At 36.3% G+C, this 16,215-nt stretch overlaps 1 protein-coding gene across 1 annotated transcript in view; it reads left to right on the forward strand.

Annotated features, from left to right (window-relative positions):
* The window catches only part of LOC149845390 (protoheme IX farnesyltransferase, mitochondrial-like), a 35,001-nt gene extending 19,241 nt beyond the window's left edge, over positions 1–15,760 (forward strand). The window contains exons 5-7 of the mRNA XM_089997604.1: positions 14,114–14,239; positions 14,335–14,438; positions 15,070–15,760. Coding sequence (XP_089853730.1) covers positions 14,114–14,239; positions 14,335–14,438; positions 15,070–15,440 — 601 coding nt within the window. The 3' untranslated portion in view covers positions 15,441–15,760. The remainder of the gene's footprint in view (positions 1–14,113; positions 14,240–14,334; positions 14,439–15,069) is intronic.
* Positions 15,761–16,215: the final 455 nt, after the last annotated feature.

The following is a 16,215-nucleotide window of genomic DNA, read 5'->3' on the forward strand; positions in this document are numbered from 1 at the left end:
CACCTTCTCAAAATGACTATGAAGGGGTCAATGCCGTGTCAAGACCCGGTAATAATTTGAAGACCTACAAACCGCCTCATTTCAAAAATCAAGGGCAAAATGATCGATATGGCAAGAGAGATTATAGCAAATTAACTTGCCATTTTTGTAAAGAACCGGGACATATCAAACCCAATTGTCCCAAATGGAAGAAATTCCTCGCCGCGGCTTTAGCATCCCAATCGGAGGAACGGCCTTCAACATCAAATGAACCTCTTTCGCTTCATCAAATTATGGATGCTCTTCAACCTCTTCTCAAAGGAGGCACTTCTGGAGCCGCTATGTCATCTTCTTCTTCTCTTGGTAAGACATCTTGGCTACTTGATTCTGGTGCTTCGTTTCATATGACTCCAAATCATTGTTTTCTTTCTAATTATTCTGAAAATCGTCTTCCATCTTTTGTCTCAACCGCGGATGGAACCCCTCTTGAAATTGAAGGAATGGGCAATTTTGAAAAACAAGACTTCTTTATTCCAAAAATTCATCTTATTCCAAAACTAAACTTAAATTTACTTTCCGTTTCTCAACTCTCGGACTATGGTTGCGATATAAAATTCTCTTCTAATAAATGTTGGATACAGGATCGCCAGTCCGGGAAATTGATTGGGGAAGGCTCTAGGAGAGGAGACCTCTACTATGTTGATTTTCTTAAAATTCCCAAGAATCAATTTTGTAATGTTGCTCAAAACAAAGATATTCATGTATGGCATAAGAGATTGGGTCATCCCAACATTGTTAAAATCTCTTATTTGCCTTTTATTAAGCATCTTTGTAATGAAAATTTTGTTTGTAATGAATGTATTCTTGGAAAAATGAGAAGTCTTCCTTTTCCTCAAAGATCCATGTTTACAACAAAACCTTTTGAAATCGTTCACTCCGATGTATGGGGCCCAACTCCGGTGATATCCAAGGGAGGCTTTTCTTACTATGTTATCTTTGTGGATGATTTCACTAGGTTTAGTTGGATATTTTTTCTTAAACATAAATATGAAGTTTTTTCAACTTTTAAAACATTTCATATGATGGTTTTAAATCAATTCAATGGAAATTTTAAAATTTTTAGAACCGATTCGGGTGGCGAATACCTTTCCAATGAATTTAAAAGCTATCTTGAAAACTATGGAATTCTTCATCAAAAGTCTTGTCCCAAAACCCCCCAACAAAATGGGTTGGCTGAACGGAAACATAGGCATATTATTGAAACCACACGAACTTTGCTCATTTCTCAAAATATACCGAAAAAACTTTGGGCGGAGGCCGCTCTTACTTCTGTCTATCTCATAAATAGACTTCCATCTAAGAACTTGAACAAGATTTTCCCGTTTGAAAAATTATACGGAAAAGAACCTGATTATAGCAGGTTAAGGGTTTTTGGTTGTAAATGTTTTGTCCTTACTGATAAAAATGACAAACTCTCCCCTAAGGCCATTCCTTGTGCCTTTCTTGGTTACTCTGAAACTCATAAAGGCTTTCGCTGTTATGATGTTAAGAGTGATAAACTTTATGTTTCCAGAAATGTAAGCTTCTTGGAAAATGTTAGTGGTTTCGAAAAACTTGAAACTAATAACGAGAATATAGACTATTCTTTTATGTTTGATTTGTTAACTGAAGATGATGATACTAGCGATGATGAAACAAATCAAAATGATGAAACTCATACTGATCAACCCATTAATGAAGAACCACATAGAGATCCTATTACCTACTCTCATAGAGATAGGAGTACTTTTAGAAGTGCCCTCGAAAGATATGATAGTGAGTCTACCCCTTCAAGTGAAGGAAATCTTCGTAGGACCGAAAGATCAAGAAAAACCCCTTCTAGGTTCATCTCATATGAGTCTTTTTCACCAAAATATAGAGCCTGTCTAAGCGCCATTCACTCGTACATAGAACCTAGGGATTTCGAGGAAGCACGAAAATACCCGGAATGGATAATTGCTATGAATAATGAACTTGAAGCCCTAAAGAAAGCAAAAACCTGGGAGTTTCAAGACCTTCCTCAAGATAAGAAAGCAATAGGGTGTAGATGGGTATTTAAAGTCAAAACTAAGAGTGATGGGTCTCTTGAGAGATATAAGGCCCGATTAGTTGCAAAAGGATATGGTCAAAAATATGGGATTGATTATGAGGAGACTTTTGCCCCCGTTGCTCGGATGGTCACCGCCCGATGTCTTATAACCGTTGCTTCAATAAATAAATGGAACATCTATCAGATGGATGTTAAGAATGCGTTTTTAAACGGAGATCTAAACGAAGAAGTATATATGGATGCTCCTCCTGGAATGGAGTATCCTAAAGGAAAAGTGCTTCGTCTTCGGAAAACACTTTATGGTTTAAAACAAGCTCCCAAAGCTTGGTATGATAGGTTTAACTCCGTGATGTTAGATAATGGTTTTTCCTCATGCTTTACTGATACTGCTTTGTTTGTTAGAAAGTCTAATGCAGGGATTGTTATTCTGTTGCTATATGTGGATGACATGCTTATTACTGGGAGTGATTCTAAAGGGATTAAAAGCATAAAATCCATTTTAAAGGATAAGTTTGAAATGTTTGACTTAGGCTTTCTAACTTATTTTTTGGGTATTGAGGCAGCTTACTCTCATAGAGGATATTTTTTGTCTCAAACTAAGCTTGCATATGAGATTATTGACAGGTCAGGCATTACAGATGATAAAATTTCTGAAACTCCTGCTATAGTAGGAGCTAAAATGAAGATTGATGATGGTGTTCCTCTCTCTGATCCTACTCCCTACAGGCAACTAGTAGGATCGTTGATGTATTTAAGTATCACCAGACCAGATATCTCTCATGCGGTGCATACGGCAAGTCAGTTTCAGCATGCACCAACTTCTGTTCACATGAGTGCTATCCTACGTGTCGTAAGATACCTAAAGCACACTATTAATAAGGGAGTTTTTCTGTCTTCTTCTTCTGAGTTAAGGTTAATTGCTTATACTGACTCTGATTGGGGAGGTGACCCAAATAACCGTCACTCCACCACTGATTTTTGTGTTTTCTTAGGAGACTCATTAATCTCATGGAGATGCAAGAAGCAGCAAAAGGTGTCTCTATCATCAACTGAAGCCGAATATCGTGCCATGACAACTACTACCATGGAAATTGTTTGGATTCACCAATTGCTGGAAGACATGAGAATCACTATTGAAGGACCTACCAAGCTTTGCTGTGACAACAAAAGTGCGATTTATATCGCAAAAAATCACACCTTTCATGAGCGGACCAAACACATAGAGATGGATTGTCATTATGTTCGAGAGGCGTACCTCAAGGGAATCATTGACCTTCCATATGTCACGTCCGAATATCAATTGGCGGATTTCTTCACCAAAGCCTTGTGTGCTCCGCGTTTCAACTTTCTTCTTAGCAAACTCTCGGTCATCCTGCCCTAAGTTTGAGGGGGGGTGTTAAATTATGTACCTTTTCACCTAATGTAATATATATATATATATTTTATATATATAAGGTAATACATATACATATATTAATATATATGTATATGTATCTACTTTTTATATATATAAAATATATATATTTCTTATTATTTAGTCATAGGGGTAGTCTCGTCTTTTCTTCCATTTTATGCACATTCACCTTTTGAATGTGTTTGTAATTTCTTTTTAGTTTTTTTCTTTTTCTTTATTTTTATTTCTTTTATTTTTGTACTTAAAGGAACCTTGGGGGACCCACTCAAATAGACGTTGGGCCCCTCCAACGTCTATGAGTGGAGCCCCTCCAAGGCTCCCTTTTGGGTTGTTATAAATAGGGGCTCTCCCCTTGTATTCTTTTATGGCTTTGAGTCAAAGCCCAAGTTCTCAATAAATTGATTCCATTGTTTTTATGCCTTTGTGCATTTGTGAGTTATTTGTGGGTTGTGCTTTTTGTGCACAAGTGTTCTAAAGTGTTCTTATTGTGCTTTCGTGGTGGGTTCAATATCAAGAATATTAAGGTCTTGATATTAGTATCTTGTTGGAGATACTTTCACACGCTTTTCACAACACTGAGCTTTAAAGCTTGGAGAAAATTAGTCATATGATACCAATCTACTTGGAGCACTAGAGATTCAATTTGATCTCCTAAGTTGAGATTCTTCTAAAAGTATCTTTTAAGAAAACTTGTCAAAGGCACATGGGTGATTACCTTCCTCCCATCTAGTATACACATGCATACCATTTGATACATTTTCATTCAAACTTTCATGTTGATGACTAACTTCATCAACAATTGGATGATCAATACTAGAGTTATTGTCAAAAGAATCAAACACCTCAATAGAGTTAGGCTCATCATGTCTTGGTAATAGATCAAATAGAAACGAGTAATCAATTTCTTCTTTAGGTTCTTTGTTATCAAACCCATTTTGATTTTCAAGAAAGGTGACATCTTTTGAAACATAGAGCTTGTTATTTATTGGATCAAAATATCGGTACCCTTTGAATTTTTACCATAGCCTAAGAAAATACATTCAATGGCTTTTGAAGATAGTTTATCATTTTTATGAGTAAGTACATAACACTTACAACGAAAGATTCTTAGTCTTTTGAAATCGGGAGTTATTTTAAAAAGTTTTTCAAATGAAGAAACATTTTGTATCGAAGACGGAGTTTTATTTATTAAGTAAGTTGAGGTTAAAACGATTTTGACCCAATTTTTTTTGGAATGTCCCTTGAAATTAAGTCATAGTGGTTTCTATTATATATCTATTCTTTCTTTCTTCTAACCCATTTTGTTGCGGAGTTATAGGACAAGATCTTTGATGACAAATTTCATTTTGTTTCAAGTGACTTTCAAAATTATTTGACACATACTCCCCTCTCGAATTCGATCTAAGAATAAATAAGTTGCTAAGAAATTGATTTTTAACCATTATATGAAATTTCTTAAATAAAGAGGACACATCGGATTTATGATTTAGAAAATAAATCCATGTGTATCTAGTAAAATCATCAATAAAAATAACATAATAAAAATAACCTCCTTTTGATATGACCGGTGAAGGACCCCATACATCCGATGTACTAATTTAAAAGGCCGAGTAGAAATAAAGGTTCTATGAGGAAAGAGAATAACTTTCATTTTTTTTTAAAATGCAATCTTTACAAGATATATTTTTCATTTCATATATTTTCTAAAAAAGGAAAGAGATACATCTTCGAAAAACTAGGATGCCCAAGTCTTTTATGCCAAGTATCAATACTTTTGTGTTGTACATAATTACAAAATGACTTGGGTGGAAGGAATAAAAAATCTATAAAGTAAAGATCGCTTCTCCTGTGACCTTGCCCAATTAGCTTTCCTGACTAAAGATCCTACACAGTGCAATCTTTAGATAAGAAAAATATTTTGCAACTATGATCGAAAATTTGAGAGATGGAAAAAAGATTTAAATTTAATTTTAAAACCACCCTTATTCTTGGAATAAGAAATTTTTAAGAATTTTTTGAGTAAGTGTACCAATACTATTTATTTTTAAAGAAGTTCCATCGGCCATTGAAACATAAGATGAAGTAGAATTAGTGCAAACTTTGGAGAGGACATTCTTATGAGGTGTCATATGAAAGGCAACACTCGAGTAAAAAATCCACATACCTGAAGGGGATGAAGAAGATACAATGGCGGCACCCGAGGTAGAAGATGATTTGAGAAGTTGAAGTGCCTCCGATATTTGGCTAAGTGTGTCTTTAATATCTCTTTTATTTTTGCTTGTTTCTTCTTTCTTGGATGTGATTTCTCCAACGAAAGCGATTTTGCCTTTGAGCTTTGGGAATATTGGTCCAATGTGTCTCGGTTCATTACAATAGTGACAAATAGCGCCCTTCCTATATTCACTATTATAGTTGAAACCATTATTATAGTTATTTTTGTTTTACAAAGTGAGGGGGCTTATAAACCCTTACATTGAAACCCGACCTAGTAACGACCAAAACATCATCATTCTTATTGGTCATGCAAAGACGAGTTTCTTCTTGACATACCTCGGCAAGAGAATCTTCAAGAGGCATAACTTTGATTCTATCAAGGAGAGAAAACCTCACTTGTTCAAATTTCGGTCTTAGACCATGAAGAAATTGAAAAAAGTGTTCCTTTTCAATTTGCTTTCTTCTAATTTTAACATCTTCGGGAACCACCCATTTAGGCTCAAGAAGTGTTAATTCATCCTAAAGAGGAGACAAAATACTAAAATAATCCCGGACACACATGTCCCCTTGCTTAGTGGATCTAATCTTGTCTTGACAAAAATATTGTCTAGCAAGATCCTTTTGGGTATACATACCCTTAAAAAAGAACAAAGCTTCATTGACTCTTCTAAATTTAGTAATGTTGACACATTTTTATGTTAACATTGTTCATAAACCATGCCAAAATGTTTGTATGATTGCTTTCCCAATCATCTACTTTTATTTGATGTTCATTGATGGCTTTAACATGATCATCTTCAACAAGAGCTTTTTCAACACCTTCTTCGACCTTGGTGTGTTTTAACGATGGTTCAAGAGAAGTTCCCATCACAAAGCCCCAAAGTTTCTTTCATTTAAGATGATTTTTCATAGCCGAAGCCATTATCAAGTAGTTGGATACATTGAGTTTGAAGGAGAACTCTACTCTTGATTCATGCTCCATGACGAAAAAAGATAGGTAAAGAGGAAGAGAGGGCAACACACCTTTGTCACGATCTTCAATCACCACAAACAAGACTTCCAAGATTAAGAGAATCCATTCGGCTCTGATACCATGTACTGAAATGAGGGATCGCAAGTGGTATCCCTAAATACGCAATAACAAGCTACTAATGGGCAAGATACATAAAGTCACAAGGTGTCTAGGCACAATAGCACAAGAGAACATAAAAAAAAATGTATTTTATTAATAAAATGCTCTAAAGAGCCATACAAATAAGAGGGGATAAGGTCCCTTATTTATACAAGGGGAGCTCAATAGAGCTGCTGGGAGCTCCCCAATAGTCCTATAAAGTGGACAACTTAGTCCATGGTCAAAAAGTCAAAAAAGTAAAACTAAAAAAAGTAAAAAATAAAAAAAAGAAAAGTCCTTAATGGACTGACATATGATAAGAAAGACAAACATACCCTTGAGAGTTATGTTAATATACAACTATATACATATATATCAAAAAATATATGTATATAATATTATACATGAAAACCAAAATGCATATATTTTAACAAAAGATCTCACTACAAAATGCACTAAAACACTCAAAAACCTAAAAACTACCCATCACTCACACACACACAATATGCACACACTTCCCCATATATATATATATTATATATATAGAAAAAAAGAAGAAGAGATGGAGTAAAGAGAGGAGAGAGGGATTCCTCTATAGCCGTTTGACTAATTTCTAACGACTAGTAGAAAGTAAACTTTAGTTGACTTAATAACCATAATATATAAATATATATACATATAATATTATATATAAATATATATACATATATATAATATTATATATAAATATATATACATATATATAATATTATATATACAAAAAATGTACAAAAGAATTCATTAATTTTAACACCCTTCCTCAAACTTATGGTGACTCACCGTAAGTTTGCAATTACAAAAAAAAGAACCCATTACATAAAATGTCTTCATTGACTTCATCAAGTTCTTCCATTAGTTGTTTCCTTGAAGGGTGTGCTTGATCTTCTTCGTATGCTCTATTACACAAAGGGTCTCTAGGATCTTCAATATCATCGTTACTTAAGAACCTATAGATAGAGCTAACAAAACATCCAAACTATACACAAGGATATATATCATAAAACATAAAAGAAGATTTCAAAAGTAACTATAGATATACTAGTTATATGTTATGGAGAGAGGATGGTCAATCACACCAAAAATACAATATATAGAAAATATCAATAAGCTGATTCGAGTTTTTTTAAAAGCTTTGAACATAATAAAAAAGTTTAAAAATAAATTTAGAAGGCTTTACCCTTTGGGCCAAGACACTTTATATCTAAAAATCCATTTGAGTTAATACATTCGGATGTATGGGGACCGACTCTTGTTATATCCAAAGGTGGGGCATCGTACTATGTTGTGTTTGTGGATGACTATAAGTAGACATTCTTGGATCTTTTTTTTTAAGCAAAAATCATTGCTTTAAAAAGTTTCATTACTATGTAAAGACTCAATTCAAAACCAACATTCAAATTTTTAAATCGGATTTTTGGGGAGAATTTGTATCAAAAGAATTCAAAAGTTTTCTTAATCTAAATGAGATTATTCATCAAAAATCTTGCCCATACACTCCTCAACAAAATGGACTAGCTGAAAGAAAGCATAAACATATTGTTGAGACCACTAAAACACTTCTTGTATCAAGAAATGTTCCAAAAGTATTTTGGGCCGAAGCCGCTCTTACGACAGTTTATTTGATAAATAGAATGCCTTAAAAAAATATTGAAAATATATCTCCTATTGAAAAATTGTTTAAAACATCTCCCGATTATAAAAGTTAAGTCTTTGGATGTAACTGTTTTGTTCTTACTCATAAGAATGACAAACTTTCCCCAAAAGCAATCCCTTGTGTCTTTTTAGGTTATGTCGAAAATCAAAAGGGATATAGATGTTATGATATAGAAATGGACAAATTATATGTTTTATGAAATGTTACTTTTCTTGAAAATGAAAATAGTTTTAGCAAAGGAAAAATCCAAGATAACTATGATTACTCATTTCTTTTTGATCTTGTCAATGAACATGAAAGGTGTGAAAACATTCATAATGAGCATGAGAGTGAAAATGAAGATACTCATGATGCAAGTGAAAATGTAAACAATGACCTATCTCATTATAACATACAAACCTATACTCGACGTATCGAAGATCACCCACAATATGCTTTAGAAAGATATTCTCAAAATCAAAATGTGGACTCTACTAATATTAGAAAATTGGTAAGAATTTCAAAAGCCCCTAGTAGATTTGTATCATATTATTATTTTGAACCTAGGTATAGATCATGTTTCATGGCTATACACTCATATACAGAACCATCATCCTACCATAAAGCTAAAAATCATCAAGAATGGATTAAAGCGCTGAATGCTGAATTAGAAGCTTTAGAAAAGTCAAAAACTTGGGAAATCCAAACATTACTTAAATGAAGGAAAACTATAGGATGTAGATGAGTCTACAAAATAAAAACTAAATGTGCTGGGATATTGGAAAGATATAAAGCTAGACTGGTAGCTAAGGGATACGGTAAAAAATATCGAATGAAATTGACTACGATGAAACCTTTGCCCAGTTGCTCGAATAACGACTGTTAGAACTCTTATCTCTATAGCATCAATTAAAAAATGACCTATATTTCAAATGGATGTAAAAAATGCCTTTTGGAATGATAATCTGGACGAGGAGGTGTATATGGATCCTCCACCAGGTTTAAATTTAACACATGGGAAAACTCTTCAACTACGAAAAACCCTCTATGACTTAAAACAAGCTCCCAAAGCTTGGTATAATAGGTTCAGTAATGTGATGACACAACTTCATTTTAAATCTTGTTTTAGTGACACTGCGTTATTGGTTAAGTCTTCCAATGTAGGAATGGTTATACTACTACTACTTTACGCAGATAATATGATAACCACAGGAGGCGATAAGAAGGGAGTTAATCATATCAAAGATGTGCTTAAAAGACAATTTTGATATGACAGATCTTGGCTTTTTACGATATTTTCTTGGAATTGAAGTGACTTACTCACCTCGTGGTTATTTTTTATCACAGACTATGTACTCAGCAGAGATTGTTGAGCGATCAGGACTCTCAGATGAAAAACTAGTTGTTGGAGCTGCCCCCATTCACACCTCTTGTATAAATAGGCCTTTAAGGCCTTGTATTTTTCTTATCTCTTGGAGAATTCCTCCACTCAATAATATATATATTTTTGACCCATATATTTTTGACCCTTGTGAGGGTGGTTTGGATTATTCAATCAAGTATTCTACTTGATTGAAGTGCATTCTTATTTGTCCATAAGCGACGTTCTTAGATTTAGTCCATTTCATATTTCATTACACGATTTCGGTTGATGGAGCTCCTTTGAGTAAAGGTTGAAGGGATTCAATAAGTTGACTTTAAGGACATGCTCCCGATATTTGATTCTTGTAAAGCTTTGGACTCACTTGTCTCTTGTGTAACCGAGGCTACCTTCTTCTCATAGGGTCTTTTCAATTTAAGACAATATGTCTTGACATGTCCTGATTCACAACTATGTAACAGGGATTCGGCTAGAAGGGTGCCGCACCTGCGTTGACGAGACTCGACGCGGGTGCGGGTGCAGTCAACCCGATCCTGGGTGCGTTGACCGCACCCAGGTTCATTTCGGTCCATTTTTTTGGCTGCCGGTGGAATGCACAATAAAAAAAGTTATACCCTTTACCCATTGTGGCTTTCATCGGGGAGATGAGGGGGCCAACAATCGTCGGCGGCCTCATCGCTGTCGCTGGCAGAGTTGGAGTACCACCGTTCGCAAGTGGCACTTTCGGTTTCTGTCAGCAGGATCGGGTGGCCAATGCCCTTCGTTGGAAGGGGTTTTTTGTCGTGGATCGCTGGCGGCCTTGCCTGCGTCGTTGGCTGCTACGGATGGTCGTCGGATTTTCGCTGTCACCAGACTGATACTGCTGGCCGAAACCCCAAACCTGTGCATTAGTTGGATTCTTCGCTGGGGTTTCAGCACTTGGTGTTTTTTGGCTCTGGCCAGCAATCCGGCTGCCGTCGCAGGCAAACAGAGAGTTTCTTTCGTCGAGCGTCGCCATTTCATCGATAGCTTCACCAACGATTTTCCTAGTAACTAGGAGGCCGAAGGGGTTTTTGCCCTTTTTTGGTGATTTTGATTTTTGAGAAACTGATCGTTCGGTTTCTCAGAAATTGAACTTTAAGTTTTAAGCGATTTCATTATCGAGGTCAGATCGGGTATTCTGACCCAATGAGAGACCCGATCCAAACCCATTTTGGGTGGATTAGTCTGCCCGGATCTCATTGAGTCAGTCCTGACCCAGGCTCCCACCCAGACCCATTTGGGTTCCAGGTCTGGGTCTGGTCTGGAGAACCTGGATCTGTATCGAGAATCGATCCGACAGACGCACCCGCGTCGGGGGAACCCCCAGACCCCCCTTATATATATATATTACATTTTTGCCCCCGCCGCACCCCCGCACCTAGGTTTTTTGGAAGTGCCGAATCCCCGCACCCGCACCTGCACCCGCACCCGCACCCGCACCCATGTGACATAGGTTCACGACAATAGTAACAAATAATTTTCTTTTTGTCAAACTTATTGCCTTGTCTTCCATGTTGTTCGTAGTTCGATCTTTCATAATGTGGTGGTTTGTAGGCATGAACAAAGTTTTCCGGCCTAGACATTGCTAGGACTGAGTCATCATCATCTTTAGATGTCTTCTTTCTGAGTTTATTTTCCTCCATATACTTAGTTCTTCAATAGTATCTTCAATAGAGGGAACTTTCCCTCTATGAAGAAAAGCCGATTTAGTAGACTCAAACTCTGGCCTTAAACCATTAATAAATTTGATAGAAATGTTCCACATCAATTTGTCTTTAGCGAATTTCTATATCTTCGAGACAATGCCATTGTGGCTCAAGAAGAACCAACTCATTCCAAAGATCAGACAACTCACTAAAGTATTCTCTAATACTTTTTCTTCCTTCAATCATAGTATACACTTTGTCTTGCAAATTGCAAACATGAGCAATATTTTTAAGAGAGTACATTATCTTAAGATAGTCTCATGCTTTATTTGCATGTTTAAATTTAGCAAGACTCGAGTACTTCTTGATATCAACACTACTAATGAGCCAAGACATAATCTTGGCATGCCCCATTCTCCACTGTTTCCATTTTTTCTCATAGGAAGCCATAGCCTTTCTTTTTTTCGCCTCCGTAAGATGTACTTTTTCTCCTTCTATCTTAGTAAGAATTAGTTTGGGTTCCAAATCCGACCCATTTACTAATCCCCACAACCCTTTTTTCCATATAAAGTGCTTCATGATAGAAGCCCATGTTATTAAGTTTGTCATTGAGCTTCATGGGTTTTAGGGTGACATTATCATTGTCATCCATGTCTACAAGGGCTAAGAAAGAGAATAAAAGATTGAGAGGGAGAAGAAAAAAAGAAAGAATCACGAGCACTCTACCACAAAGAGAGCACCTCCAATGAAAAACACGAATACACGGGCACTCCACCACCAAGAGGGCACAACAATCTCACAAGCACTTAAATGAATTTTGCAAAAGAGATTTTATCTCTTGAAAATCTTGAGTGAGATGCTTCCCAATGCACCAAACATTTAGCTAGATCTTCAAGCTTTGATACCATGAAAGGAAACAAGATCGTGAGAAGATGTTCACCAAGAACAACAATGTAGACACTCAAAAGACTTCTACCAAAGTACCCAAAGAACACACACAAGTCATAAGATGGGCTTACACACAAACACCCACTAAAGCGGCAAACAAAAGGGAGAGTCGTTGGGGGTCCAACAACTCTAAATAGAGCCGTTGGACTCCCAACGAGTCATTGGATTGACTAGTCAACCTTTGTTGACTAGTCCCATCCCAACTAAAAAATAAAAAAAATCCTATCTGACCTAACCTAGTTACTATCCTAGTTATATATCTACATAATATATATACATTTTTAACAGACATTCAGTAGAGTTTGGAATTCTAAATTATGGGGGTATAATAGTAAATTAGCATAGCCATCTAACCATGGTTAGCCTAACAAACTTTAATAGAAGGATGAACTTGCACTAACGGTGATAAAGGCAGGTACCTTTTTCCCAAAAGGCATAAGGCAGGGTTCTTTTTGCAAAATCCCTTTAAATTTATACTCTCCTTTCTTAATTTAGTTAAAAAAACATTAAAAGCATGACCAGTTCAATCCGATTCTATTCAATTGAATTTGTTGGATCGTTCAAGAAAGGGGTTCCACCTTGTGAACCAATTTTAACAACATTGGTTAGAGTATTGGAGGGATTGTAATTTTGACTCGTGGTTTCTTTCTCTCTCTCTCTCTCTCTCTCTTTTAGGGGGTTGGGGGGAAGAGGTGGAGGGGGGGCGTCCAAGGTGTCTGAATGATTGAGTTATTCTACCTCATGGTCATGGACATCCAAAGAAAAAAAAATTTGTGATATTTTCAATTATGGTAATTTAAAATATGATAATATTATTGGCATATGACATTTTGTCACTATGTTATCAAGACTTTTTATTTTTATTATATAATTTAAATATACTTTTTTTTTGCAATATTTTCTACCACTTCTGTAATTTTACCAAAAATAACATTTGTTCTTTTCTAGCCTCAAGGGGTTTGGTGCAGTGGAGGGGGCCTTGGCCATTTGACAGGTAGTCAGGGTTCCATTCCCATAAATGTCAAACCCCTTGCATTAATGAGGGCAAGGGATAAGCCCTTGCTCAGCCGCAGTCGGGCCACTCCCTGGGAGAAAGGGATGCACCACAGGTTTACACCAGTGGGAAAGCGAGCTTAGCCAACACAACTAGGTCTCTGAACCCGAGGGTGGTTTCCCCATCCTTAATGGAAAAACATCTGTTCTTTTCTTATTTTCATTTTTTTGAGATGCCCAAATTTGACAGAGATATATAGAAAATCTTATCATATCCTCAGAAATTGCTTCACCAATATATTGTGGGGATCAATATTGCGACAATATTTGGCTATATCAGTCAATAATCATAATTGACTTGTTCCATCCACTCCTTAAATAGCATTGGTGACACTTGTTTCTGTTTTTTGTGTAAGCAAGCTCACTATAATTTAACACCTTTTAAATTGTAATGATCTTATACTCCTTTGGCTTACAATAGAAGTATTTCATACATGTTTTCTGACTTTTGTCATTGGTTGTCGGCTTTGTTATTTGTATATTTGCATGAAGCATATAGAGTTTATCTTTGTTGGACTTTTATCATGAATGTGCCTGCATGTTTGTTTTCATGTATTCAAAGATGTACTCAATGTGATGTTCCAGGTGGGCAGCAGCTTCTGGGGAGATTACACCTGGAGGGATGATCCTTCCTGCTGCCCTCTACTTTTGGCAGATACCACATTTTATGGCACTTGCCTATTTGTGCCGAAATGATTATGTTGCTGGAGGGTATGTTCTTGTATCCATCTTGCGTAATTTGGCTGATTCAATAAGAAATGACGGTTCATAATTATTGCTTAGTATGTGTTGTCATCTGTTTTCAGGTTCCGAATGTTCTCATTTTCTGATTCTTCTGGAGAAAGGACAGCTTTGGTGGCTTTACGTAATTGTTTATATCTGCTTCCAGTGGGCTTCTTTGCTTATGACTGTAAGTTCTAGCATAGTAAAATTTGAAGGTTGCTCTCTTAATTGGGTTTATTGGCCATTTTAATCCTCTTTTGTAATTTCATCTTCTTCCTGGTCATCTTGTTTGCCAGAAGTTACAGCTTTGGGTCATTCTTTGTTTTTCCTGATGTTATTTCCAGTGTACTCTAATCATTGGTTGCATGTTATGGGCTTGGAATTTCCACTTGCTTCAAAATGAAAATTTGATTGTCATTCCAATTCAACCATATTATTTATGTATACAACACGTCTGAGTAAATATTGATATTGGTCAAAATTGGCCCTAGCTACTAAAATTGTTCCAAGTGGATTCTGGTGCGTCTTTTTATGAAACAGCTAAACCAAACCATAACCCCTAATCTTGGTCTTGCCTGTAAAAAATTGCTCCTTTGCGCTATATGGTCCTCATTAATTTTAATTTGTTGTTTCTAGAGGAAACTGAACTGAACTATTTTTTATCTTTCTAGAGAGTTCCTGTTTTTTTTTGTCATTGATGGTCCGAAGTTGCTTATGCTGCTATTAATCGTACACACGCTATGCACGCTCATGGAACGAGTAAGCATTTTGAGAGTTTCAACATCCAGCTTTGTCTTAGAGCACCAACTTTCTTGCAGGGGGAATGACTTCTGGATGGTTCTGTTTTGAGTCGACACTTCTTACGTTGTGCATGTCTGCTACTTCCTTATCATTTTACCTTAACTGCACGGCAAAGAGTGCAAGAAGGATGTTTCATGCAAGCCTCCTCTACCTTCCACTATTTATGGCAGGATTTCTTTTCCATCGACTGCCTAATTTGCAGGAGGAATATGCAAGAGAAGAATTCCCTCTAGAGGATGGCTATATGGAAGAGAAGCACGATAATGAGTGCAAAAGCATGCCGCCGAAAGTTGCACTTTCTGCTCAAGCGAGATCTCCTGTTGCACATGCTTCGATTGCTCCTTTTCCCTTCTTGCCGGCTCCGATATATGCATCAGTGGATTCATGAGTTATTCTGAGTAGTTGCTTGCAAATGGCTGTACCATGATACTTCTTGTTCCCGGTTGCTTTTGTGTGGTACTTCAAATGGCACAGAGCAGATGGGTATCTGCAATGCTTTGATGTGCTTTGCAGCTCATAAATTTTCTTCCTTTAGCCCATTGGAGGCTTTCCTTGTTTTGTTCATTTAACCTCTTGAGAGAACAAAATGCGATGAAGATGGGTCGTGTCTTTCTGCGAGTAATGCATTTTTCTGAAATCAGATGTAATACGACCTTTTAGCACTCTTAAATTTTATTAAGATCAATCAGTTCTTTCGTTTCTTTTTTACCTGCTATACATAAGTCTTGAGATATGCATAATGTCTGTGACAACTCGTGAGTTTCAAATTCGTAACATTCCGTCAACTTGGTGACATTCACGTGCTGCCCCTGCCTGATTAGTGAAGCCCTTAGGGGAGATCTATCTTTTTTTTTTTTCAATTTAGCTACAACGAGAGAGGAGGATTATCCTGCCTCCTTTCTCGTTAGGCCACCTTTTAGGACCCTAAAAAAATTCATGGTTTTAAGTGTTTTATGCTCTATATGAACCGTTAGATGTAACACTCTAAAATCTTAACCCAAATTTTGAGGAATTATTATTATTTTTTTGAAACAACATAAATAAGCAATACTATAAAGTTAAGTATTCCGGAACATTAGAGTGGGAGCAAGACCAAAATATTTATTTCATTTCATTATCAATGAATAATAACATCAGAGTTTCTCAAACTATCCCTGAAACAA

The sequence above is a fragment of the Nuphar pumila genome, chromosome 2 (genome assembly GCF_984573655.1).
Source record: "Nuphar pumila chromosome 2, dmNupPumi1.hap1.1, whole genome shotgun sequence".
NCBI lineage: Eukaryota > Viridiplantae > Streptophyta > Magnoliopsida > Nymphaeales > Nymphaeaceae > Nuphar > Nuphar pumila.